This window comes from Cricetulus griseus, chromosome 4 (genome assembly GCF_003668045.3).
Source record: "Cricetulus griseus strain 17A/GY chromosome 4, alternate assembly CriGri-PICRH-1.0, whole genome shotgun sequence".
Taxonomy (NCBI): Eukaryota; Metazoa; Chordata; class Mammalia; order Rodentia; family Cricetidae; genus Cricetulus; species Cricetulus griseus.
In genome coordinates this window covers 211,072,014-211,098,915 of record NC_048597.1, presented here as the reverse complement: position 1 = coordinate 211,098,915, position 26,902 = coordinate 211,072,014, and the positions used below count along the sequence as shown (strand labels likewise).

The 26,902-nt window shown below is 43.1% G+C and overlaps 1 protein-coding gene across 4 annotated transcripts in view; it reads right to left on the bottom strand.

Moving 5' to 3' along the window:
• The window catches only part of Ryk (receptor like tyrosine kinase), an 80,774-nt gene extending 56,074 nt beyond the window's left edge, over positions 1 to 24,700 (bottom strand). Inside the window, exon 1 of one of the 4 annotated variants that reach the window (XM_035443898.1) lies at positions 24,435 to 24,700. In XM_035443898.1, the coding sequence (XP_035299789.1) occupies positions 24,435 to 24,618 (184 nt within the window). In that variant the 5' untranslated portion in view covers positions 24,619 to 24,700. The remainder of the gene's footprint in view (positions 1 to 24,434) is intronic. The other 3 variants (XM_027414328.2, XM_027414327.2, XM_027414326.2) reach the window with 3 other exon arrangements.
• Between the last annotated feature and the right edge of the window lie 2,202 nt (positions 24,701 to 26,902).

Sequence of the window (26,902 nt, the reverse complement as noted above, 5' to 3'; positions counted from 1 at the left end):
GCCATACAGCCAGCATGCTCAATGGTAAATCCTTAAAATCATTAACAAGGTAAGGGTATCCCTACTCCTATTCAACTTCATACTAGGGGGTCCTTGCCTATGACAAGGCATTATAGACATTACAAGTGTAGAACACCATGAAAAACTAGTAGTTTTGGGTTAGTGCTAGACAAGTACTTTAGGAGAAAACTCCACTCATGGGAAAAGATCTGCTGCCCCTTTAAATGCTGGTTCGCCTTCTTCCAAGACATTCTGTGTTTTAGATATGGCTGCGCAAAGAAACCACAAGGAATGGGCCTGAAGAGGCCTAGGCTTCTTCTCAAGACCTGCATAAATTTTGCTCTCAACCACACTCTATGAGTAGAAGGGATATTGGTGCATTTCATAGTAAGATACACACAGAGCCATGGAGATGTGAAGAGGTGCTAAAACGCATCATTAATCTTCAGAAAAACAAAGGCTAAAAGTACAATGAAAACCATTAGCACCCAAGAGAATAACTACAATTGATTCTGGCTGGCTGGCAAGCAATGAAAAACTGCTCAACTGCTTTGAAAAGCTAACAGTTGCTTATAAATTAAACACACACCTACTCCATAACCATCGATTTCAACTGAGGTAATTATGCAAAGGAAATGAAAACCCTGTATCCACAAAACACTGTGCACAGATGTTCATAGGACTTTTATTCCTAATTAGCAGAAGTGGAAACAATGCAAATGTTTGAACTTGATACCAATTGTTAACATTCAACAATGGAATACTACTCTACAACAAAAAACAGACTTTGTAACAAGGATGGACTTCTCAGACCGAAAAGTCTAGTCTAGTTAGATAAAACATCTAGAACATACAACACTAATTCATAGTGGTAAGACTCTGAACCATAGTCATCTGGAGAGAACTGATAGGAGACGAGGATTACAGGGAACTTCCTGTGATAATGGCAATGTTCAGTTTTGACTTGAGTCTAGGTCACAAAGTTGTATAAAAATTACATTTTATTTTTAACTTGGGAGGAGGTAGGGAGTCTGTGTACATGTGAGTGCAGGTGCTTACAGAATCAAAAAGAGGGTGCTGGGTCCCCTGGAGCTAGAGTTATAGATAGTTGTTGGTTTCCTCAAGAATTGTAAGTGCTCTTAACAACTAAGCCACCTCTCCAGTCCCAAAAGGTGCGTGGGTGTGTGCGTGTTGTGTGTGTGTGTGTGTGTGTGTGTGTGTGTGTGTGTGTGTGTGTATGTGTGTGTGTGTGTTCTTTGGTGTTTGGTGTTGCTGTTAGAGGTTAGGCTCAGGGCTTTCCACAGGCTAGGCAAGTACTCTACCACTGAGCTACATCCTCTGCATTTCTCAAAGATCAATCTACTGAACATATAAAGCTCATGCATTTCATTTTATATTAGTTTATCAAAATTTTCAGAGGAGTGAAAGACAACACTCAAAGATTTTTACCTCTTTTTAATCTCAAAAAAAATGTGAATCATAAAATAGAATAACACCAGCAAATAATTTTAGGAAAAAGATTAGTCATAACTAATCGGTTTCCAAATTTCAGCACCAAATACTTTCCCAGGTGAAATAAGCAACTCCGATCCTGACAACACAACAAGGGCGGGACGGGAAGAGAATTATGGATTTGGGTGGCAATGACCTCAAACCAACTCAGCTCCCACCAGGCCAGGGCCCTTTCAGCTCCATTTCAGGAATATTAAAGGTGAATGTGTGCACAAGGGCTCCCTCCCCAGAGGAGCACAGACTGGCCTGTGCGTGCATGAATGGTTCCTGGCAGCGCAAGCTGCACTTCCCCTGAGCCACGCTTAGTTAGGGCAGCTCCACGGCTCACAACCACAAGGCCTGCACTTTCCACCCTCTCACACTTTAATAGCTTTACTCTACTCTCAGGCAGCCTTAGCCACAATAAGTGGTTTGACTGGGCGACCCACCTTACCTCATAAGGTACCAATTATGCTTTTGTTAGTGTTCTCTGGTCTGAAATAGCAGAGGTCTTGAGTGGTCTGCCTTGAGCTTTCTTTTCACCACAATCCCACTATTTTTAGTGAATAAGCAGTCTTGAAAGTTTTCTTAGCAGTGGATTTGATATTATGACAGAAATGCTTGTGGTCTTTAAATATAACACTGAATGATGGGTAGGGTGTGGCAGCAATTTGTGACTATAAACTTACAAATAATATAAAATCCTATCAAGACAGCAGTGATTAATAAACCACAGTCACATCTGTAAGAAAACAATGACTCTAAACATTTCTATCTCTGTAGAAGACCATCTGAGGTGGTACCCCAAGGATTATGGCCTTTCAATCCAATCCATCCCCGTTCATCCATGCAACACACTAGACACCTGTTATGGACTGAGTCTGATCTGTCGCCACAAATTCATGCTTTAAATGCTAGGTCCCAGCTTATGCTTCTATTTTGAAAGCTGTGGAGGGAGCCTTCCGGGAGCACACGCTGCCTGTCAGAAGTGCATCCCTAAGTGCAGGCCTCTGGAGGTACTGGCCACTAGCTTCCAGTCTGCATGTTCTGCTTCCTGTCTGTTGCTTGTAAACAAATCACATGCCTTCCCTGTCATAACAGACTGCAGACTGAACCCTCTGCAATGCAAAGCCAATGTCAGCCTTCCCTTCCTCAACTTGCTTCCATCAGGGTTTTGGTTCCGGCAACATAAAGTAACTCTGAGAAGGGAGGGAAGGAGGGAAAGAGGGAGGGAGGGAGGGAGGAGGGAGGGAGGGAGGGAGGGAGGGAGGGAGGGAGGCCTAAACTAAAAAAAAAAAAAAAAACTGAAATGAACTGAGTTTTGTCCAGATTTTAACCATTAAGGAAAACAGGCAGGATACAAACTATATTCAGCAAATTTTCAAAAATGCCTGGCACCTAAAAGTGTTCAATAACTGTCTAAGAAATTAAAGTTAAATATATATATATATATATATATATGAATGATATATGAATATGCATGCTATATATGTTCCACTTTTTTAAAGAAAGTGAGTATCAGAATATACTAAATAGTTGATTATAAATAGTGGATTGCAAGTGATTTTTATGTACTCTTTATTCTTTTCTTTCTCCTTAAGTTTTCTTTGAAGGCTGGGCATGGTGGTGTATGCCTTTAACCCTAGCATTTAGAAGGCAGAGGCAGGTAGATCCTACATAGTGAGTTCCATGCCAGTACAGCCAGGACAATATACTCAGACCTCACCCAAGAAAGTTTACAAAAACACTTACAGAAATATGCATATAGCCTTTAGCAACTCACTAAAACCAAAATCCAATAACTTTCTGTGGTGGTTTGAAAGAGAATGGCCCCTATGCTCATATTTGAATGCCTGGTCCACAGTTGGTGGAACTGTAAGGATTGGGAGGTGTGGCCTTGCCATAGGAGGTGTGTCACTGGAGGCAAACATCAAAAGCTTATACCATTCCAGACAGCTCTCTGTGGGCCTTGTGGGTGTGGCTCAGATGTAAGTTCTCAGCGACTGCTCCAACACCATACTCGCTGGCTGTCATGCTCCCTGAAATGATGATCATGGACTCACCCTCTGGACCTGAAAGCAAGCCCCCCATTAAATGCTTTCTTTTCTAAGTTGTTTTGGTCATGGTGTCGCCTCATAGCAATAAAAAATAACATTTTCTTGTAAAAAGTCATAAGGTTTATAAAAGCAAGGAAAATGGCTGTTCCCGTACCCCATTCCCAACTTTTTTCAATTAAAAAAATTACTGTGAAGACATCATCTTTGGTATATTAAAATTAACACTAATAATGACAAATCATTGCCAACTAAAACCCTTCCTCCACCTTCCCTTAAAATATTCCAATACATCAAAAAGCAAAATCTGGTAAAGTACCAAAACAGAAGACTGAAAGTTTAGGAAGAATCTCCACCTACAGCAATGACAGACACTGCCATGAAGGAAAGCTTCAGACTGGCCCTATTCACTGTGGAGACTAGCATGGAAAACCCAAGAATGCTGGAACAAAACTAGAGTTTTCCTGGGAAAGAAGAGGTCATTAAGAAAGTCCATTTCCAAACAAATTCTCATCCTATGCAAAGAAAGTATATTCTCAAAGACCTCAAAAACAGCTGATCGAATATTCTTACCCCAGTAAGTAACTCTAAATCATACTGAGAGAGCATAAAATTTCCTTTTAAACAGGGAATAGAGACTCTTTTATACTGAGGAGATGAGATCCTTATGATAAAAACATCAATCTTTTTTTTTAAAAAAAATATGGATTGGGTATTTTACCTGCATGTATGTCTATGCGAGGGTGCCAGATACCCTGGAACTAGAGTTACAGACAATTGTGAAATGCCATGTGGGTGCTAGGAATTGAACCTGGGTCCTCTTGAAGAATAGCCAGTAACCTCTGAGCCATCTCTCCAGCCCCAATAAACGTCAATATTCATTACTCTAAATCAAAATGTAAAGTGTTTCTGAGACTGGAGAGAGGGCTCAGTGGTTGAAAGCACTGGCTGCTCTTGCAGAGGACCCAGGTTTGATTCCCAGCACCATATGACAGCTTATGACTGTCTATAACTACTGTCCAAGGTGATCTGATGCTCTCTTCTGGTTTCCATAGGTACTGCACCCACATGGAACATACATACATACATACATACATACATACATACATACATACATACATTGTATATATGTGTATAATATATATATTATACACAAATAATCTTATATAATCAAAATAAATATTTTTAACATAAAGCATTTCTAAACATATAAATATAGAGATCCCAGTGTTAAGTACAACTGGGGTGTGATACAGAGAATAGAAGACACTCAGATCTATAATTAAGGCACACATCAAGATGGCACACTATTGAAACCATCTCTCAAATCACCCACAAGACAGTTATATATGAAGTTATCAGCAGCCAGGCTGGTGACACACTAGTAATTCCAGCAACTGGGGTGTGGAGGCAGCAGGTGTTCAAAGCATCTCAGCTACTTACTGAGTTTTTAGTTAGTCTGGACTAGGTAAGACAGTGTTGGCAAACAAAACAAAAACAAAACACTGGGCTGACAAGATGGCCTAGTGGGTAAAAGTACTTGCTGAACAAGCCTAGTCAGCTAAATTCAGTGTCCAGATCTCACAGGGGAAGACAAAACCCCTGAGAGCTGTCCCCTGACCTCCACACTGTGCCACATCCCTTCCCAATAGCTGTAAAGTAGCAATTTTTTATTAATTTTTAAAGTTAGCTATAAGAAAATGCACAATCAGCTTCTTAAACCAGAAAATGTACAGGCCACAGTTTGGTCAGCGGTGGGTGAGCAGAAGGCAGAGGCAGAGCACACTTTTGTGTAGTTAGGAAGTACATCTGCCTGCATTCTTCACCTTTATAAGTGCTCACCCACATAAAAAAAACAAGAGTGCAGAAAACAGGCTAGAAAGATTACTGACCAAAAGTTCATAATGAATGTTATTTTCCTTCTTTATGCACATATATTTTCCACATGGTCAATAAAGACTATGTTTAGCCTTGACATCCAGAAAATAAAATTAGGAAAATAAAAACTATTTTAAACAATTTTATATTGATTTTTTGACAAATATTAAAATCATAGGGAATATCATACTTCGTTTTTCTGGGTTTAATCTCCCTTTCCTGTCCTTTCCCATCATATACTCAAAGGAAAAAGAAGGCAAGTGAAGATAATACAATCTTTCCACCTGTTACCAATTATCAATGCTTCAACTGAACCACAGTAATTAAATGTAGAATGAGCTCGGGATAGGCACTGGCAGATATAACTATGGAGAACAGTGGGGCATGCATCAAGCAGCTCAAATGGACATTGAGGAGTGGTGCTGAGGCAGACAGGAAAATAACACATTCCATAATGCATCAGTGAGCCAGTTCTGTAGCAAGCCAAGTACACAAATGCTATAAGACCAGGAACAAGGAAAGGTGGTGGGGGATGGGGGGCGGCTCAGGGCTGACTCAGAACAGGAAAGAGTATGAGTCTAAAGGTCAGTTACTCCAACATGTGCCTTTAGAAAAGAGACCTGGAAATGAGAACCATCATGATCCAAAGAGGAACAGCTGAAGGGAAATCAGAATAGGTTTTGATGGGGGTGGGGGGGTGTAAAGGAAAGTAAATAAAGAAAATTGGATTTAGTCAATATAGTCTTTGGGGATCACTTTGTAGACGGCTTTTGACCCAATACTAATGGGCATAAGGTCATTCGAAGTAAAAATCATACAACAAAAGAGAAGAGGATTCCACATCACCATCTTGGGGCAAAATAGTGAAAGGAAAGATAGAACACACGATAAGAGCTGGTTCCTCAGAATACGAGTCCAAAAGAAAATTAAGAAAGCAATTCCATTGATGGTAGAATCCCAAAAGATAAAATACTTAGGAAGCAATGCAACCAAAGAAATGAAAGATTAAGTTAAAAAATACAAAACACTGAAAGAACTAAATAAGCAGAAAAACATCCCATGTTTACAGTTTGGAAGACAACAGGGTTAGTCAGATGGCAATATAACTCAAATGTATAGTCAGTGCAATCTCTTGTCAAAATTCCACCTGCCTGTTATACAGAAAGAGAAAAGTAGATCCTCAAATGGATATGGAATTGCACAGTTGCTCCAAATAGTCAAAACAATCTTTTAAAAGCACATATATAGAAGATTCACTTTCACAGTTTCAAAACTCATTACAAAGCTACTTAGATTCAAACAGTACAGTAGTGGCACACATACCTTGGTGGTAATCAACACTCTCTAAGACCTGTTCAACAAGAGGGAAATTATTCCTGGTACTGGAAACCTAGCCAGCTACTCAGGGCTAGTGATGTCATGCATCTTGGAGGAAAACCTACAACTGCCACTTTACAAAACCAGTATAATCACTAATCATATTCTAAGTATTTGCCCTATAGCCACCGATAAGTCCTCACCCCTCATCAAGGAAACTTCTCTGTTTTAAAACAGAAAGAGACCATTACAGAAAACCACAACCAATCAATCAAAATGCAGAGTTATGAAGCCCAGTCCCAAAAGATACAGACAGACAGACAGACAGACAGACAGACAGACAGACAGAACACAACTCCTGCAACTAAGGCTCAGGGATCATTGTGGAAGAGAAGGAAAGATTGTAAGGACCAGAGGAACAGAAGTTTGCTGTGAGAATGTGAGAAGCTACACCCATAAAGTCTCACCAACATGACTGCTTAACCATGAGCTGAACAAGGACAACACTAGACACTTAAAAGTGGACAAAAGAAAGCTCATCATGAGGCCTCCACTCTACCAAATAAATAAATAAATAAATAAACTGAAGGTGAATGGTCTTCTGTGTATGTTTATCTTATTGGTTGATAAATAAAACACTGTTGGCCAATAGAGCAGCAAGATAGGTGGAACTAGGAGATGAGGAGGATTCTGGGAAATGTAGGCAGAGTCAGTCTCCAGGTAGGACTCGAGAGGAATAACAGGTCTTTCTCCAGCAAGATAAGACCATGTGGAAATACTTAGATTAATAGAAATGGGTTAACAATTAAGACAGAGCTAGCAAATAAAAAGCCCTAGCCAATGGCCAACAGCATTATAATTAATATAAGTCTTGTGTGTTCATTTGGGGCTGATGCAGCAATAGGCCCAGGCTGGCGGGAAGAGTTATCATAACAATAAGTAAATAAATACAAACAAACAAAAACCCCATAAGTAACTAAGGAATGCTAACGGCCAAAGAAATAGTCTTCCCCAGGGACAAGCACACCAACTGGTTATTCAGTACCAAATGGTCAGCCTTTAAAACATTTTAAAACATACGTAAAAGTAGTATTATACATACTGAGCAGGTTGTATTTACATATTTAGAAACGGACGGGGACGGACACACATACATACATACATACATACATACATACATACACACACACACACACACACACACACACACGAGACCGTGAATTTGAAAGGAAGGAAGGAGGGATATATGGGAAGGCTGAGGGGGAGGAAAGGGAAGACAGAAATAATGTACTTACAATGTCAGAAGGTTTTAAAAATAGTAATAATAGTACAGTTATAGCATAAAGGCAGCCATTTTAACCAACAGAACAGAATTGAGCCTAGAAATAAAGCTATGAAATTCTGAAATTTTGATTACTATTATTGTGATTATAATCTCAAAATGTTAACAAGATAATGACAGTATGTTTCTAGCATAAGAGCAGCCATTTAAACCAACAGAGCAGAACACCAGTGCAATCTGAAAGTGGACAAGGGACCCATTTCTCCAGAGAAGACACACAAATGACCACATGAAAAGATGCTCCACATTGTTCCATACTAGGGAAACAGAAGTCAGAACATAAACGAGGTACTTCTTGCTCCTTAGAATAACCAAACCAAAAAGGCAGAAAATAGCAAGAGTTGGCAAAGATGTAGAGAAACAGAACCCCTACAGTCTGGGTAGGAATGTAAAACAGTCAGCCACTGAAAATACTCTAGCAGTGCCTCAAAAAGTTAAACAGTGTTACCAGATGATTCATGATTCTATTCTAAGTACATATCTAACTTAAACATGTATCCAATTGGGTGCTTGCATGTTCTCAGCACCATTATTCATAACAGCCAAAATGTGTAAACAACTCAAAAGTCCATGAGCAGATGAAGAGTAAATTGTGGTATAAAAACAGAATGAAAAGATACATGTGAACCTCCACAACAGTATGCTACATGAAAGTAGCCAGATAAAACACCACATTGTGTGTAAATCCACTTACATAAATATATAGAACAGGGTCAGTGGAGATATTCAGCCGGTAGAGGTACCTACTATTAATGATGACCTGAGTTTGATCTCCAGAAACCATACAGTAGAGAGAAACAATTCCTGCACACATACGCACACACAAGATAGGCAGATAGACAGACAGATAGATGATAGATGACTAGATAGACTGACAGATTTTTGAAAAAAAGGCAGCACTATGAAGACTCAGAAGAGATTCACAGGCTGAAACTCTACCATAAAAAGGGGGAGGGCCAAGAAAGGAGGGAACAAAACAGGGAAAGCAGAATAGGCAGAGGGTAGAAATGGCTCTGTGGAGGAAGCAAAGCAAATGTCATCAGCCATGAACTGACTAGGTCAAATTTTGTCATCAGAATGTACAGAAACTGCCACTCTGACTTAGGATAAACACTTCAGCTGCTCAACTACATTAACCAGACTTAAGCTTCTTGCTGCCAATTCCAGTAAAGTAGGGATGTTGCTTTCTCATAAGAAAGGATATCATTTGTTCATAATTTCATTTTTAAAGAACCCATATCTGATGCTGAGAAACTTAAGTTATTCCTGCAAAACTCATAGGACCCTATCAAGAAAAATATGTTTTTCATTATACTGTGCTAAAACCCAAATTCAATTCCAGGGTGACCTGCCCAACTTAGTACAAAGTCTAATAATCCACCAATTAAATCTTTTCCAGTGATTCTGATGGGTAACTACGGTTCCCCAATGTTGTGGTTCTGTTGGCAAGTGGCACATCAATGAAGAATCTCCCTTTATAAAGAGTGTAGCTACCTTCACGGCACTTGACAGATGCGTTTCTCAGAGCTGCTCACATGGCAGGCAATCTCCCCTACACAGTGTGCTTGCAGCATTCAACATCAGACAGACGCATGAATAGCTGGCTGTTGATTAAAATCAACTACATCAAAAATGGACTTTAAGGAAAAGTTATTTTTTAAAAAATGCCAGGAATCAGTTAAAATAAGAAAACAGAAGTAACATTGTGGAGACAGAACTAAAGCAGCATTCATGGTGCAGACTTCCTTTCCTGGCTCTGAGACTAAGTAGTTGAGTGGCCTTTGGCACTCAATTCCTGAGCCATCTTCTAGAAGTCAACTTTCTCAACTATAAGACAAAAGAGGTAGACCAGATGATATTAATCCCCTCCTTCACTGAAAAATTCTACAATTTTATGACATCACCAGTAGTTTCCAGATGTCAGCCAAAACATAAGTATTCTACGATATCATCCATAATTCCTACATATCATAATATCCTACATAATTCCAACATCCCTACATAAAAAAAGTTCATGAAGCTAAGACAATTGTTAAGGTCTAATTGGAGAAAAGTAATCAATGTACTTTAAACCACTAAATATACTTATTGACAGAAAATAAAAATAAAGAGCTCTTACTTCAAATGTTTCTAAGTTATGTAAACTAATAAACTGAAAATAAGTTAAGTTTGCTGGGTTGGATGGTGGTGGCACATAATTCAATCGTAGCACTCTGGAGGTAGAGGCAGGCAGATCTCTGTGAGTTCAAGGCCACCCTGAACTAGAGCTAGTTCCAGGACAGTCAAGGCTACACAAAAAAAATTGTCTGTTGAAAAACAAAAGCAAGGGACTGGAGACATGGCTCAAAGATTAAGAGCACTGGTTGCTCTCCCAGAGGTCCTGAGTTCAATTCCCAGCAACCACATTGTGGCTCACAATCATCTATAGTAGAATCTGATGCCCTTCTCTGGCATTAATATACTCATATACATAAAATAAATAAATAAGTCTTTAAAAAAAAACAAAATAAAAAACAACAAAAAAGGAACATAAATAAATTTGTTCATCAAAATCTAGTTATACCCAAAATACACTCAAAAAATTTTTGAGAACTAAAATTTAACTACATACAGCAGAGATTGCCAGGGCTGGAAAGATGGCTCAGTGGTTAAACACACTGGCTGTTCTTCCAGAGGTTCTGAGTTTAGTTCCAGGCATACACATGGTGGCTCACAGCAGAGAACTGCCAACATTTGATGGCAGGAAAGGAGTTTCTTTTTTCACAATTAAAAAAGTACAGTCTTCAAGCCTTGTGGCTATTCAAGCACAAATCATGCAAACTGAGAATTTTAATGTAGTACTCCACCACACTCAGTATTTGCTTCATTTATTTCTCTTTCAACCCTAAGTATCTTGGCAGAAATATGCTAACAGTGTATATATAGTTGCAATCAGAGGATACAAGGCAAGGATGGGTGCTTAAAAAAGGGAGGGGGGAGGACACTATACCCTCACTTTGCACCCTTTTATTTCAGGCTACCTCCTTTAGACTAAGGTCTGTCTCCACAAAATCCAGGTAATTCTGTGATACCTGATCACAGAAACTCAAAGCCATCCATCACAAAAGCCGTGTTCTGGTTTGTCTCTGATAGTGCTCCAGAAGAAGTTATGCAGACTTGGAGGAGGAAGAGTAAGGTCATTTGATTTCAAATAGATATTGTCACCTTCCCCCATCAGCAAATACTGTAGTAGCAAATGGCTAAGACTTTAAATTAAAAAACAAAAACAAAACAAAGAAATCTTCACTCCCAATAAAAATATAGGTCAAAGAAAAAGGCATACGAGAATTTCCCTAAAAAATATGATTAAGTTGATTTGTACAATAGCCAAGAGAGTGAAAGGTACTTCCTAAATGCTTTTCAAGGACAGCAACAGAGCATAAGCCACATGCTCCAGCACTAAAACATAAAACATAACCTCCCTGTTACAGAGCCAGAATCCCCAGCATTTGGTAAGTTAGACAATAATTTGGTATTGTTCTGTTATAGAATAATCCTTCCGTACACTATGTAAATTATGCTGTGATTGGTTTAAAAAGAAGCTGACTGGCCAATAGCTGGACAGGAAAAGGTTAGGTGGAAAAACCAGATTAAGGACACTAGGAAGGGCAGAGTCAAAGGAGTCGTCAGAGAGACACAGAGAGGAAACGGGGTGCAAGGTGAAAGAGAGGTAATGCCACATGCAGAGTATAGATTAATAGAAATGGAGTAAGTTGTAAGAGCTAGTTAGTAATAAGCCTGAGCTATCGGCTGAGCATTTATAATTCATATTGAGTCTCTGCGTCCACTATTTGGGAACTGGTGGGTGGGTGCCTACATTGTTCCCTGACCTAAAAGAAAGTGATTTGAGCAGTTCACACTGTACCACTGACACAGTCAGAGATAGAGACATGAACCTAGTGCCTCTTGATACCACTGGCCAACTTCTTTCACAGCCACTCCTAACAGGAGCACACCTCAGAGGCTGGAGTGGCTGAGTCTCACCATTCATCTAAGCTGTTACCACAAAACACAGGGAACTTCACAAGCTTCTCTTCTCCCTGCCAGCAAACGGCAGCAGAGAGCTATCTCAAGAATTCAATTCCAAAGCTTTATGAATTTTTTAAAGGTAAATCACATAGCTCTCTGTCAAAAGTTAGTTCCACAGAACAGGCTCCTCATCTGGTTTATTCACCAATAATACACCACATGCTCCTAAAAGAAGGTCATGTTGCACATGCAAGTGAATATTGCTACTGAAGGCAACCAACCAAATATCTAAACGATTCAGTAACCTGAGGCTTGGTCTGTTAAAGCAGTGGCAAGTAGCAGCCACTCCAGTGGGTTATGCTTAAGTAGCCTATTGTCTCAGGCCATGTATAGTATTTCTTTCCTCTTGCAGTTGAAAATGAGGAAAGGGGCTCAAGGGCTGCAGTTATCTGGCTCTTCTGGGATGATCTGTAGGTTCCTCCTCTGTTTCCTGCAGCTTATTCGAAGTCCTTTCTCATAACCAAACAGATGTGCCAGTCTACCCTCCTTGGTAAAGCCCAATCAGAAACCAGGCAGCCTGAAATGTTTGGATGCTTGTTTTAAATACAGATAAAGAAATCCCCACCAGTGACTAAATAAATTGTTCTGAGGCTCATGCAGCATATTCAAATACATCATAGCACCTGTGCTAAGAGCATCCGTCTTACACACGCAGAGAGGAATACTTAGAACATTGGTTACATGCTACTCTGGTTTGCTTTTGTGTTGCTGTGGTAAAACATCAAAGCAACCTAGGGAAGAAGAGTTTTATTTTAGCTTATAACCTCCAGGTCACCATCAATTAATGAGGGAAGTCCAGGCAGGAAGTGAAGCAGAACCCATGGAGAAACAGAAACTCGCCTACACATACTGGCTCACTCACTAGATCTTGCTCAGATAGCTTTGTTTGTTTGTTTGTTTGTTTTATTTCAAGACAGAGTTGCTCTATGCTGCCCTGGCCATCCTGGAACTCACTCTGTAAACCATGCTGGCCTCAAACTCAGAGTCACCTGACCCTGCCTTTTGAATGCTAGGATTAAAGACAAGCACCACCGCCTGGCTCAGACAGCTTTCATATATAGCCCAGACCAAATGCCCAGAGATGGCATTGCCCAGAGTGAGCTGGGCCCTCCCACATCAATCATTAATCAAGAAAATGCCCCACAAATATGTGCAGAGGTCTACCTGATGGGAGCAATTCTTCAATTGAGGTTCCCTCTTTCCAGGTGTGTCAAGCTAACCATCAAGTTAGCCACCACACATGCCTACCCATACAGAGTAGAAGGAAGTGATGGAATTAACACTCCAACTTGTGGATTTCCAATCCAATACTCTCCTACATTTGCTACTAATAACTGCTCACAAGTGTGCACGCACAAACAGATCCAAACTGTACACATTGCTTCTTTTAGCAGACTACTTCTTTACTCTATTAAATCATTAAGGAATTAACCTTACGAGAGATACAAACAGTAAGCATTTAATTAGAATAACAGGAGGTAGATTGATCCTCTCATCCGAAATAATCGAGATTGGTCACAATTGATTCACTAGTTTAAATCACCCATCACCAGGCAACAGTGATCCCTAAACAGAGTCTGATGACCAAAACCCACATAGGGAGAGAGGAAACTGGTTCCCCAAAGTTGCCCGTATGTGGTGATATCTTGCTTGTACAAATAAGCCCATCTTAGGGTCAAAGAATGGAGCTTGCCACTAGCTAACCATAGAGGTCTGGAGGTCTGTACAGACAGACAGGTAGCTGAGGTAGCTGGGCAGAAACAGAACACAAGCAGGGAGAAACAGGAAACCGCTCTTGTCTGAGATGCTAAGGAGGTAAGGTGTGCGTGGCTTGCTCCTTCTCTCTGATCTCTCAAGCATTCCACTCTATATCTGACTCCGGCTTTTTATTATTTAGACAAATTAAGTACTCCATTTATGCCGGGCATTGGTGGCACAAGCCTTTGATCCCAGCACTCAGGAGGCAGAGGCAGGCGGATCTCTGTGAGTTCAAGGATAGTCTGGTCTGCCAAGCAAGTGCCAGAATAGGCTCCAGAACTACAGAGAGACACCCTGTCTCAAAAAAACAAAACGAAGAAGAAGAAGAAGAAGAAGAAGAACAACAACAACAACAACAACAACAACAACTCCTCCATTTACATTTGGTGCCCAATGTGGGCATGTGTATGCACACGGATGGATAGATGGATGAACAAATGGGCTGAGAAAGAAGCTGAGGCAAGAAGGTAAATTAGGCTGTGGCACACACCTGTAACCCCAGTACTTAAGAGGGTAAGGCAAGAGGGCTGCTGTGAGTTTGAGAAGACAGCCTAAGCTACAAAGTGAGATCTTGTCTCAAAAATGTCAAAAGATAAAAATACATTTAAAAGATCAAAATCCAGAAAGATAAGATTCTAGAGATGGGCTAGGGAGATGGCTCAGAGGTTATGAGCACTGGCTGCTCTTCCAGAGGACCCAGGTTCAATTCTCAGCACCCACATGGCAGCTCACAACTGTCTGTAACCTCAGTTTCAGGGGATCTCACACCCTCACAGGACATACATGCAGGCAAATCATCAATGCTCATAAAATTAAAAAATATTAAAAAAAGATTCTAGAGATATGGTTCACAGAACAAATTACTAGAAAGAGAGCTAAACAAAGTAAGAAATCCAAGATCTGGAGGGCTGAGCTCCAGAGGTTGTGAGTCCTGATAGGGCATACATATAAGGACACCATCCATGGGCAGAGAAAGGGTAAATGTGAACATCGCCCAGCACTCAGAATTTGGATCTATTCCCACAGCCAGACTGGAGGGCCCCATGCTTCACGCTTCATTGGGGATAAGTACCAAGTGTCTTGACTCACTGGTAGGGAATAATGAGCCTGATTACTTCGGACTGTTTTTGTCCCATCCAATGAGCCTTATAAGCAACACCCAGAAGGCTCAAACTGTTTCCAAGTAATTTAACTGCATCCCAGAACAAAATCCAAGCATATTTAAAGGACTACATAAATGTTCAGCAGCCAGGCATGCTAGCACATACCTACAATTCCAGCATGGGAGAAAATGAAGCAAGAGGATTGAATGTTCAAAGCCAGCTTGGGTTATAGAACAAGTGTTTGTCTAAAAACAAATAAAAGGAAAAACTTATATAAAAGGAAAAAGAAAGAAAGGCAGGTAGGCAGGATGAGGATATGCTCAGTTGGAAACACACTTGCTACACAAGAGTGAAAAGCTGAGTTTAGACCCCAGCTGGTAACAGCCTATGTCACTTTATCCGAAGTATACCACCAGCAGGAAAACAGCCTGTTAACTGATGACTCCCACTAACTGAAAGGCAGCTCCAAGTGTTACAAGCTGTGCGTCTTACAGTCAACGAAGCAGAGCCTGCAAGTCAAAAGGCTGACTCTTCTGAGCTCCATCTCAGATCAACTACGGGGGCTGAGGACCTGGCTTAGCTGATACAGCACCTACCTGGCATTATGAAGCCCTGGCTTGATCTCCAGCATCACATGAACAAGATGTGTTGTATACCTGGAATGCGACCAGGGCTTGGGAGGGGGTGGCAGGAGGATCAGAAGTTCAGATCACTACACCAGTTCATACATCTAGGAATCTGCATATTGTTGCAGCTCACCAGATGATTTCAGTAGAAGCTGAATAGACTGCTGACCTTCCCAGCAACAGGGTAGAAAGAATGCACTTCAGAGCTGCCTAAATGCACACATCTGAGACCTCCGGCAAATTGGGTAATTTTTCCAGAACCTCAGTTGTATATGTTTAAAGAGTAACCAATGAGGGCTGAAGAGATGGCTCAGAGGTTAAGAGTACTGACTACTATTCCAGAGGTCCTGAGTTCAATTCCCAGCAACCACATGGTAGCTCACAACTATCTATAATGAGATCTGGCACCCTCTTCTGGCAGGCAGACATACATACAGGCAGAACACTGTATACATAATACATAAATAAATCTTTAAATAAATAAATAAATAAATAAATAAATGGTGCCCAATGCTACCTGATGCTGCTGAAGGATATATGTGAAGTACCTCGCATGTATAAGATGTGTTTGTTCTCTCTAGATTACAGGTATCTCCCCAAATTAAGAGCTGAATGCATTGTATTCCAGCTTAAAATGGGCAGTGGTAGCACACACCTTTAATTCCAGCACTCAGGAGGCAGAGGCAGAGGCAGAGGCAGGTGAAGGTGAATCTCTGTGTGTTTGAGGCCAGTCTGGTCTACAAAGCGAGTTCCAGGACAGCCAGGGCTGTTTTTACACAAAGAAACCTTGTCGGGGGGGGGGGGGGGGGAGAGACCAAAAAAAAAAAAGTTTGTAAGAATGACAGTCACTTAGTGTTGTCATTGCTAGGAACAGCAAAATAAACCATTCAGTAAGCAATTTACTATATAACCCTGCCCTAAAGACACATTTGTTTTGGCAAGGAACATCTTAGGAAGTCCTACACAAGGGAATGTTGTTTGGTGACATCCGAATTAAAACATACTTACATCAACAAGGATAACACACACACACACACACACACACACAAAAAAAAAAAAAAAAAAAAGTGTACTTGCACTGTAATTTCAGAATAACTTAATGGTTTGGTTCCAAGTGCAGGATAGTCTTATCTCTCAGGCTGGCAAGATCTGGAAGGAGAGTGACGTAACACCAGCAAAAAAACAAAGTGATGCTGGGTAATTTCTCAATCCTGAGTGCTCGAGGAAAGAAATGGGCATCTTCCATTTACTCTTGAAGTGAACCTTAAAACCCAAGCAGCATTTTAGGCAGCACCTTCAGAATTCACTCATTAACTCAGGATGTGACTCACAGGGGACAAGTTTAGCCATAATTGGAGAGAATTTTCCTCCATATGTGCAGGGGGGGAGAAATTCAAACCCACAATTGCACAATGTCTTGGCCCCACTCTCCCAATGAAGAACACATGGGCTCACATTAAGCTGTGCCAATACCACCAACCCCAATGTAACGCCTAGGGTAAGGGTTCACTTCAGGATGCTAACCCACTCCTGCCAAAGCCACCCTGTGGCAGGTTATTCCAGTGTCACCAGCACAGAAGACACCATCCCTTCCCAACCAAGAATTTGGCCTGAGAATTTGGAGGAAGGATAGGAGCTTGGCTGGGAAGAATACTTGGCTCATCACATTTTTTTTTTTTCCCCTCAACTGCCTTTCCCATAAAGACAGGGTCCTCTGGCTCAGACACCAAATCTGAAGCATGGACTCTGGAGAATACCTTCTCTTTAGTCTCCTTCCATTAGACCTCCCAATTCTTTGCAAATCCTTCATAAATCCATCTCCCTCTTCAACTGCCTCCCCCCACACACACACACAACCCACACACCACAGGTGTCTTACTATGGCCAAGGGGCCACATTTTATCTTTTCTACAACCCAGTACTGACTACACTCTTCTTTCCTAAATTCTGCTTTACTTGTTTTAGGGTGTTTCATTTTGTTGGCTGGGTTTTGTTTAGGGCAGTGAAGGAGGGGTTGTCAAGAGTCTCACGTATACAAGGCTGGCCTGGAAGTCCTGATCCTCCTGCCTCCACCTCTGGAGTACCAGCTCAAATACTCCAATAGCTTTCCATTCCCTAAGAAACTGTCCAAATCCCCAATCCACCACCCACCAACCTCCCAGCTATCTTTTCTGCCTCTTGTTTGCTCATTGTTCTCATCTCAGCCACTCTGAGTTCTGTATTTCACACACATCTGCCTCCACACTTCATGCTCTCTGCCTGGCCTTCAGTGCTTCTCTTTTCTGCCTGCCTAGCTCAACCTAGAGATGACATGTAAAGGCTCTCTTCCCTCTCTCAAAAGTAATTATTCCTCTGGATACCAGACATAAAGCAAAAGATACCCAGCCTACAATCAGAAATTCATAACTAACCAATGGGCCATGTTCCTGGAGCATAATCAAAGTGAAGGAGGAGTGATAATATGAACAAAGGAGTCAAGACCTGATGGGGAAACCCACAGAATCAGCTCACCTGAGCTAGTGAGAGATCACTGACTCAGGTCTGACAAATGGGGAACCTACATAAGACCAAAGTTGGCTCCCTTTATATAGGTGACAATGGTATGACTGGGACAATACATGAGACCACTGGCAGTGGGTCCAAGATCTAACACTAATGCACAAACTGATTTAGTGGAGCTCATTCTATATGGAGAGACACCTTGCTCAGCCTAGACACAGGGGTATGGGGGTGGAGAGATGCCTTGGTCCTGCCTCAATGAGATGATGGTACAAACTTAGTAGACTTCCTAGGGGAGGCCTTACCCTCTCTGAGAAGCAGATGGGGGGAGTAGGGGGAGTGGGAAGAGAGGAGGGAGGGGGAACTAGGATTAGAATGTAAAAAGACATTAATTTTTTAAATGTACATTTTTTTGTTTGTTTTGTTTTTCGAGACAGGGTTTCTCTGTATAGCTTTGGAACCTATCCTGGCACTCGCTCTGTAGACCAGGCTGGCCTTGGACTCACAGAGATCCACCTGCCTCTGCCTCCCGAGTGCTGGGATTAAAGGTGTGCGCCAACGCCCGGCTTAAATGTACTTTTAAAAAAGTAATTATTCCTACAAAAAAAAACTTTTATCAACCACAGTGAAAAGTAACCCTGACCATCACTTAGCCCTATCAATCACAGTCAAAAGTGAACACTCCTTCAATAACGTATCAATCCTAAATGGAACTCTTTATCACGAGCTCTAGTCCTACATGGAACAAAATCCCCGGCTCCTCAAGGAGAGGACTCTAATCATTTCTAGTCATCATCTCTACATTGATACTTGATTTGGCATCAGTTTTCTTTCCCTAGACTGCTCTGAAGAGCATGTGTCTAAAACCAGTGTGAACTGGCTTCCAATGAGATGTGAACAAGCATGACTCTCCCAGAAGCTATTTAGTTTGAAAGGAGAAGCCAGCCACCCAGAGGAAATGCTTCCCTACTCCATTCTCTCAGAGGCTGTCTTCACCCCTAAGGACCACAACTCCCTATCACAGCCATCACCATGACTTCCCCATCCACTGGCATCTTAGACCCAAACCTCTGGCGCTGCTCCAGCAGATATGGAGAGCAGGCTGTGGTAGCAAACCTAGGAGGACACTGACAGTAACCAGGACCACCAAACTAGCACTGCTTAAGCTCTGGCTTAACTGCAGCTGCTGCAGGGCTGAAGGAAGTAGCAGGAATTCAGGTTCAGACACAACTGAGCCAAGGCCTAGCCTTCTAGATGTCTACAACACTCTGAATAGTCAAGGTTCTCAGAGTTAAAATGTGGACACAGGTAGCCAGTACTCTAGTCTGCTAAGGATAGTATCAAGAGCCATAATAAGGCAGGGCACAGTGACATGGGAAAACCACACAGAGATTAAAGACTCCAAAGATTTGGGGAGTCTTCAGAAAAGGTGGACTTCCACCAGGACTTCATGCAGCAAGCATTGATCAAGGACACACTACAAACCTGTTTCCTCACTGCTACGGTAAAAACCTTTACATCCAGAATTCATGTTACAACTCGAACCCCCAGGGAAGACAAGAAAGCAAGCAGGGCCTTTGGGAGGGGATTAGGCCATAAAGTCATGAGTGGCTCTCATGAGAAACCCAGCCACCAGCACTTTGATGTTGGCTTTCCCAGAAAAATACATTCCTGCTGCTTCTAAGCACTTCAGTTTGTGGGATCTTGTTCCAGTAGCCTGCTTGTGTACAGGGTGAAAGGGGCAGTACACACCTAAAAGAACTATGTACCTGACACAGGCAAACTACTACCACATATCAGCAGCACTCTGTCCACCGCTACTGACCACCACTGTTCTTATAAAACAACTGTCACGTCATTTTCAATAAGGGCCATGCTTAGCTGCCATTTTACAGCTTTACTTCAGACAGTAAAGCCAAGATAGGAAGGGGTAAACATCATATATTTTAGCAAACTTTTGTGTGATGGAAAACAGGTAAAGGAGACAGCACTACCCCAGTGACCCCTAAGAGGCTCAGCCCTAGAGGTACCTAGGAGGTCCCAAAGGATGCCGGAAGTTCAGGCCTCACAAGGAAAGAGCCACTGTATAAATCCTCAGGTTCAGTAGGAGACCCAAGGTCTAAGGAAACTGAGCCAAAATGGTGGGGAAATTATAACCAGAAGTCAAAGTCTATAGCCTGAAGCGTGATAACTTCCATTCCTCCCACAACCAGGTAACCCAAATGCTGACAGGTGATTTATCACCCAGCATTCCAGAGACAGGAAGCTTCTAGAGGAGTCTTCACCGACACTGAGAAGAACCCTAATTAGATAACAAATTCTGGTGTTTCAGAAAGGCTTCCAGAGCAGTTCACCTGCACTCCAGCAGACATCAGGAATTGTCGACATTCTCTCCTGCCAATTCCAACATCTCACTCTTCACTACACAAAGTCAAGGATCATCCATCTATGACCATAAACAGAAGAACGTAAATAATAAAGGCCAAAAAAAGTAACACACACCGCAGAGAAAAATGAAGATGACGTACTCAAAAGATGCAATGAAATATAGAGAACAAAGGTTCTAAAACTTAAAAACTTTTTTAAATGAAAGATGGGAAGACAAAATTGGGAGGGAGAACTCTATCTACTAGCTTCAATACAAAGAAATAAAAGGTAAAAAAAGAAAACTTGAAGTTCAACTTGGAGAATCAACAGACACAGCCATTTCAGAAAAAAATAAACAGGAAAAATAAGGCATAGGATATTATTTAAAAAGTGAACAGACCCTCCCAAAGTCTGAAGGATTTGCATCATTATTAACAAATAAACCCACATGCCTGTTTACAAAACTTTAGAATGCCAGAGGAAAACATTCTGAAATTCTGAGGAGGGATTAAAAATGGCTTTGGATCTTTTATCTGAATACAGAAGAAAAGTACCATCAGAATTGTAAACAAAAATCATGTTCAATCTAAAATTCTAAAGTTGGCCAGACCATCTACAAAGTGTAAGGATAAAATGAAAATTTTCAGACATGTAGGGCCTCAGTTTCTCTTTCCACACATCCCATTCTTAGAACTCTACTGAGGGTACGCACACACAATCAGCAAAGGAAAGCAAATCAAGACAACAGAGGACAAGAGACCAAGAGAGGACAGAAAAGGCACAAAGTGCTACTGTCCAGCCTGAAGCAAGAGTATGGATGACACTAAATCAAGACATGCTAAGAAAAGTCCAATGGAACTAACAGATGTCTTGATATGCTACCTGAAAGGGGGGCAAGGGCCAAAAGCACTCAGCATGTACCTGAGGGAATACATGAGAGACACAAGGCAGACTAATCAGAAAAGCTTAAAATCCAACTATTTGCTCTGGGGAAAACAAAAATGGGGCGGGAGTAGGATGACCAGTTTCTATTTAACCCAGAAAAGAGGAGGTATTTGTACACAGTAATATCAAGAGATGGCTCAGTGGTTAAGAGCACTGGCTGCTCTTCCAGAGGACCCAGGTTCAATTTCCAGCACCCACGTGGCAGCTCACAGCTGTTTGTAACTCCTATTCCAGGGGATCCAACACTCTCATGTAAGTAAAATTCCAATGCACATGAAAAAAAAATCATTTAAAGTGCTTTTTTTTCTTTTTTAACTGCACTGGAGAGTATAGGGCACAGGAATGATTCTAGAAGACAAATGCTCATTCCGCACCGGTCTAGAAATTCAAACAAAAAACAAGGAAAAAATAAACAGAAGAACAGTTGAGAGAACTATAACCATTTGGGAGAGGGGCCCAGTGGACAAAAAGGCCAAAGGCAGGATGCTGACAGCTTCTGGTTTAAGCCATTTTTTACTATTGGATTGTTTTTTTCTGTGTGCTTGTAATGACTGGATTAAAACCACTTCCATCAAGCACAACTAGTTCAACATATCAAGTTGTCACTACTGACTTCTATGTTTTCACTTGGCATTCTGGACCCACTGTGTTAAGAAACATTGTGAAATGAAGATTAGCTTGTCTAAGCTTTTGGAAGGCATTCAATCTCTTAAGCATTCCGAAATATGGTAGGAAAGCACTATTTCAAGTAGTCTCCCACACCATAATAGCTACGTTCAGGTGGCCTTGCATATATCCCACGACTTACATTTTGCCACCCAAACAAAGCCAGAGAATCCTTCAAGGCAGCACATCTGGGGGTGACATTAAGGAACAGAAAGGGGCCCTAGCTCTGATAGATGAAGATCTAGAGGTCACACTGTAATAGGTCAACTCAGTTGGCACCACAGAAAATACCTAAGGGTGGATGACAGAGACCTAGGGGTCAGGCTCCCCATCTCCACTCCACACACTGCTCACTTGTGCACATACTTGCTGAGTGCGTATCAATCAGGGGTAAGAGCTATAAATCCTAAGAAAGTCAGTTCCTGCTACAAGGGAATCGCTGCAATTACTAATGAGCAGTGAGATGTCTCTTTCCCAGCATGCCATAATCAAATGTCTATATGCACAGTATCTTCATGCCTTAGACTTAGTCTGCAGCCAGCAAGCACTGTTTTGTGTGGGTATAAACTGTGTGTGTGTGTGTGTGTGTGTGTGTGTATGTGTGTAATATATGAAATAAGCCATGTTACCTTACTTAAACAAGCTATTTAAAGCCTCATGTTTTCATCTCCCATGACCACTTAGCCTACTGGGTAACAAGAAAACGAGAAGCAACATGTGTAAGTCCATATTGCTCCCCGGCAAGATGGCTCAGAAGGTAAAGGTGCTGGTTGTCAAGTCGGATCACCTGAACTCAAGTCTCAAGTCCTGGGACCCATATTGTAAAAAGGGACAGTCTGTTCCCTCTGACCTCCACACAACACATCGTGGCACACACACACACACACACACACACACACACACACACACACACACACACACAAATACAATAGCAAAATTGTAATGTGCAGTGGTAGATACACACAAGCACTCTGTCCATGTCTGCTGCTAGCTGTCTCTGTCCCCCCTACTTCCACCCTGGCTGAGACTGGAGGAGAGGAAGTACATGTCAATAAAGTCACAATTATGTAAGTTCTTTTAACAACAAAAACAACGAAAGACAACACTTTACAAAAGCATGCCTATGAGCTGTTAAGCCCTTCTCCCATGCTACAGGCGTAACTTGGATGCAGTTTCAATTCTGCTAAAGTCAGTTAATTCAACTAGACTGTTAGGAGGATTAAGACAGGGCATTACAAAAACACAATTCCTCTTTGGTTAAAGAGTATGAACCCACACATATAGCAATGTCTAAACAGTCTGCTAAATGCAATTTCATTCCGATGCTGAGCTCTCCCAACAGACCTTAAGAAACTCCACTAACAGACTAACAGGCGGGTGGATCTCCATGAGCTTGAGGCCAACCTGGTCTACATAGATGGTTCCAGAACAGCCTGGGCTACATAGAATCCCAAGAAAGAAAGAAAGAAAGAAAGAAAGAAAGAAAGAAAGAAAGAAAGAAAGAAAGAAAGAAAGAAAGAAAGAAAGATCTAACGAGAGAGAGAGAGAGAGAGAGAGAGAGAGAGAGAGAGAGAGATGCGTGCCCACTAAAATAAAAGTGACAGATAATGGATGTTTGGGAGGCGAACTTTTCAGTTTCAACACTACACTCAGAAACGCCACACCCTGAGACCAAGTGAAGGGACTGCCTTAATGCATAAAAGAAGGTGAAAGCTGGGTAGCCTCAACGAGCAGAGACTTTCTTTTGATAGCTGGCCAGGCCTTCCTCGAAGGGCTGACTTTCCAAATTCACAAAGTTCCAAGCGGAAGGGGAAGAAGAATCGTTTTCCAAACCGACTCCCCAAACAACGGAGCTAAACAGGTAAACGCAACCACCGATGGACCCAAAGCCAGCCTCTCGTCTCGCTTCAGGGTCTGCAGAGTATAGGCGAGTGGCCTGGAATTGCAGCCCCAGGTCCAACTCAAGGACCCCAAGACAAACCTCAACGCTGCAGGTCCGGTCGGCCCTAAGGTGTGCAGGATGCCACACACCCGGGGCGCCCGGCTCACCTTGCCCCAACTCGCTAACCAGAGAGCGCGCGCGCAGCAGCGTGGCCTGCGGGCCAGCCCCAGCAAGCTAAGGGACGGCCACCCGGGTCCGAAGCGCCGACTCTGAGGCTCCGGAGCTCCGCGGCCTAGAGTGACACGCGCAGAGAAGCTGCGGGGAGAGGGAGAGGGAGAGGAAGAGGGAGAGCGAGCGAGCGCGCGCGGTCGGGCGAGCAGGCGGCTCAGCGGCAGCCCCGCGGCGGGCTCACGAGGCCCCGGGAGCGGCGCCACTCACCGAGCAGCCGGCGCACCTCGTCCTCGCTCAGGTAGAGGCTCACGCTGGGCCCCGCAGGAGCGGCGACCAGGGCCGGGGACCGCGGGGCGGCGGCGGGCAGCAGCGCCAGCAGCAGCAGCAGCAGCGGCGGCGGCGGGGCCCTCAGGCCGCCGGTCCCCGGGACGTCGCCCCGGCCCGCGCGCATGGCCGCCGCCGAGCAGGAGCGTCCGCGCCGCCGCGCGCCGCGCACCCCGGCCCCGAGCGCCTCACAGCCCCGAGCCGGGGGCGGCCGGCCAGCTCATAGCGCCGCCGCTTCAGACCGGCCGCCCGGGAACGGGAGGGCGGGGGGGAGGGAGCTGCGGGGCGGAGACGCGCGTGCGCGTGCCCGGGGGCGCGAGGGCGCGCACGCACACACGCTCCGCCCGGCAGAGAGCGCCCCGGTCTGGAGCGCGCGTTCACGCAGGGGCGTCGCAGACGTGAAATCGGGGTAGGGGCCGCGAGTCCCGGTTGATATAAACAACATACGTTGTTTTCGTGTATGGAATGGCGCAAAGAATGAAGGAAGGGAGATAAATAGGAAGAAGTTAATCAAAAAATTATCAAGTTAATCATGAAGTGACCTGACCCGGCGAAGGACTCTGGGTACACCTCTGTTAAGGTAGCCAGTCCCCGGCCCACGTTGTTGAGACCTGGGACTGATTGGTCCACCGTAAGCCTACAACGGTCCCTCATTCTTCCCCAGGTTAGCCCCGTGTCTTGTATGCGTTTTCTAAAGAGAAACGTGCTGTTTTCTTTAGAGAAGATGCGGGTAAGCAAAAGTCTTGCCTTACACCATCATCAAAGGTCAGCCTCTACATTCGCAAAGCCGATCCCTGGAATTTATTTGTATGCCACCCACTTTCCAGAAGGACCTTGGCAAACCTTAGTAAGCTTGTTTTTATTTTGGGTTTTGTTTTGGCTTGGGTTTTTTTGTTTTGTTTTTTTGAGACAGGAGCCCTCGCTGTCTTGGAACTTGCAATGTTTAACAGGCTGGCCTCGAACTCACAGAGATCTGCCTGCCTCTGCTTCCCAAGTGCTTGGATTAAAGGCCCGTGCCACCACTCCCAGCAAGCTTGTTTTTATATGTGACGAATTTGTACTTCTTATTCTAGTTCTACTTCGCTATAAGTCAACACACATCTGGTGTTTTAACCTGTGGCCCATGCCAGCCCCTCCCCCCCCAAAAATCTGAAGTGTGTGTGACAATGTGTGCTGTGAATTTCTGTCTGTGTGTACGGATGCTTCCACATACACAAAAGTGGTTTTTACATTTCACTGCTTGCTCTAAGAAGCCCTTGTCTCCCTAAACAGGTTCAATAATCTCTGATAAAGAATTTGGGGGAGCCCCCTACCATGACAATCTAGCTCACTCCAAGAGCCATCACTCAGGCTAGCTCCTAAGCTTCCCTCCTCATTCCTCCAGACCAGGGTCATCCCATCCTTGTGGCCTGTGCACTGACCTCATGCCTCCCTCCTTGCCTGTGGAGAGCAGCTGCTCTCTGCCCTGCCCAGCTTCAAGCTCACAGTTGCCCCATCCACACTCAGGCCCTGCGAGATGCTATTTTTATCTCCTGACAGGGTAGGGAGAGAGACTGAGGAGGAAGGGAAGTGTTGCACCATGATTTTTTTTTTTTTTCTCTCTGCTGTAGTGAGAGGGATGGATTCCATTTAGAGACAGGCTGGCCTCAATTTGTCAAGCTTCAGTTCCCCAGCACAGAATACAGTGCCCGTAGCCCTGCAGGAAGGGACCAGGAAGTGGGCATGAACTGAATGAAAAGCATGCCATCAGTGAATGGTGAAAACACAAAAGTCAGCTGTGGCCACTGCTACCTAGTAGGGAGCCAGGGCTCCACCAGGAAGGACCTGAGTCTGGGAACATGCTGTGTGAACAGGGCTCTCTACTCAAGAAGACAAAAGGGAGGTGGCTGGGGAGGGGTGTCTTTAAGGCAATGATATGGTGTCTACATTTTTGCAACAAGCTAATAATCCCCAAGGAAGGAAGCTGAAACTTCTAGAGGACCTTTCAGACTTCCACATCTTTGGCCAGTGACATCTTGATACAGTGTGATAAAATGCATCCCAGAGCTGCCAGGCCAACTAGGTTCTGGTATTTACTAATGGCGTGGCCTTGGGAAAATTCTAAGCCTTGATTTATTCATTCATAAAACAGAAGCGCTAAGGCCTGACTTGCAAGGCTTTTACAAGGACTTAATTGGAGAAGCTATAAATAAATCACCTGGGCAGACACTGGGTAAGCACCGTGCTTGTTATTATTACTGTTGATAGAATGAATCCTTCCGTCTAGTGACCACTTCTGTGAGTTTCATCACCAAACACCACCGAACAGTTCAAACAAGGAATCTTTCAAAATTCCTTCAATAATCCCGAGCATGGCCTGTGCCCAACATACATTTTTGCTGGGCCTCATGTAAGGCACTAGAGACACAGGA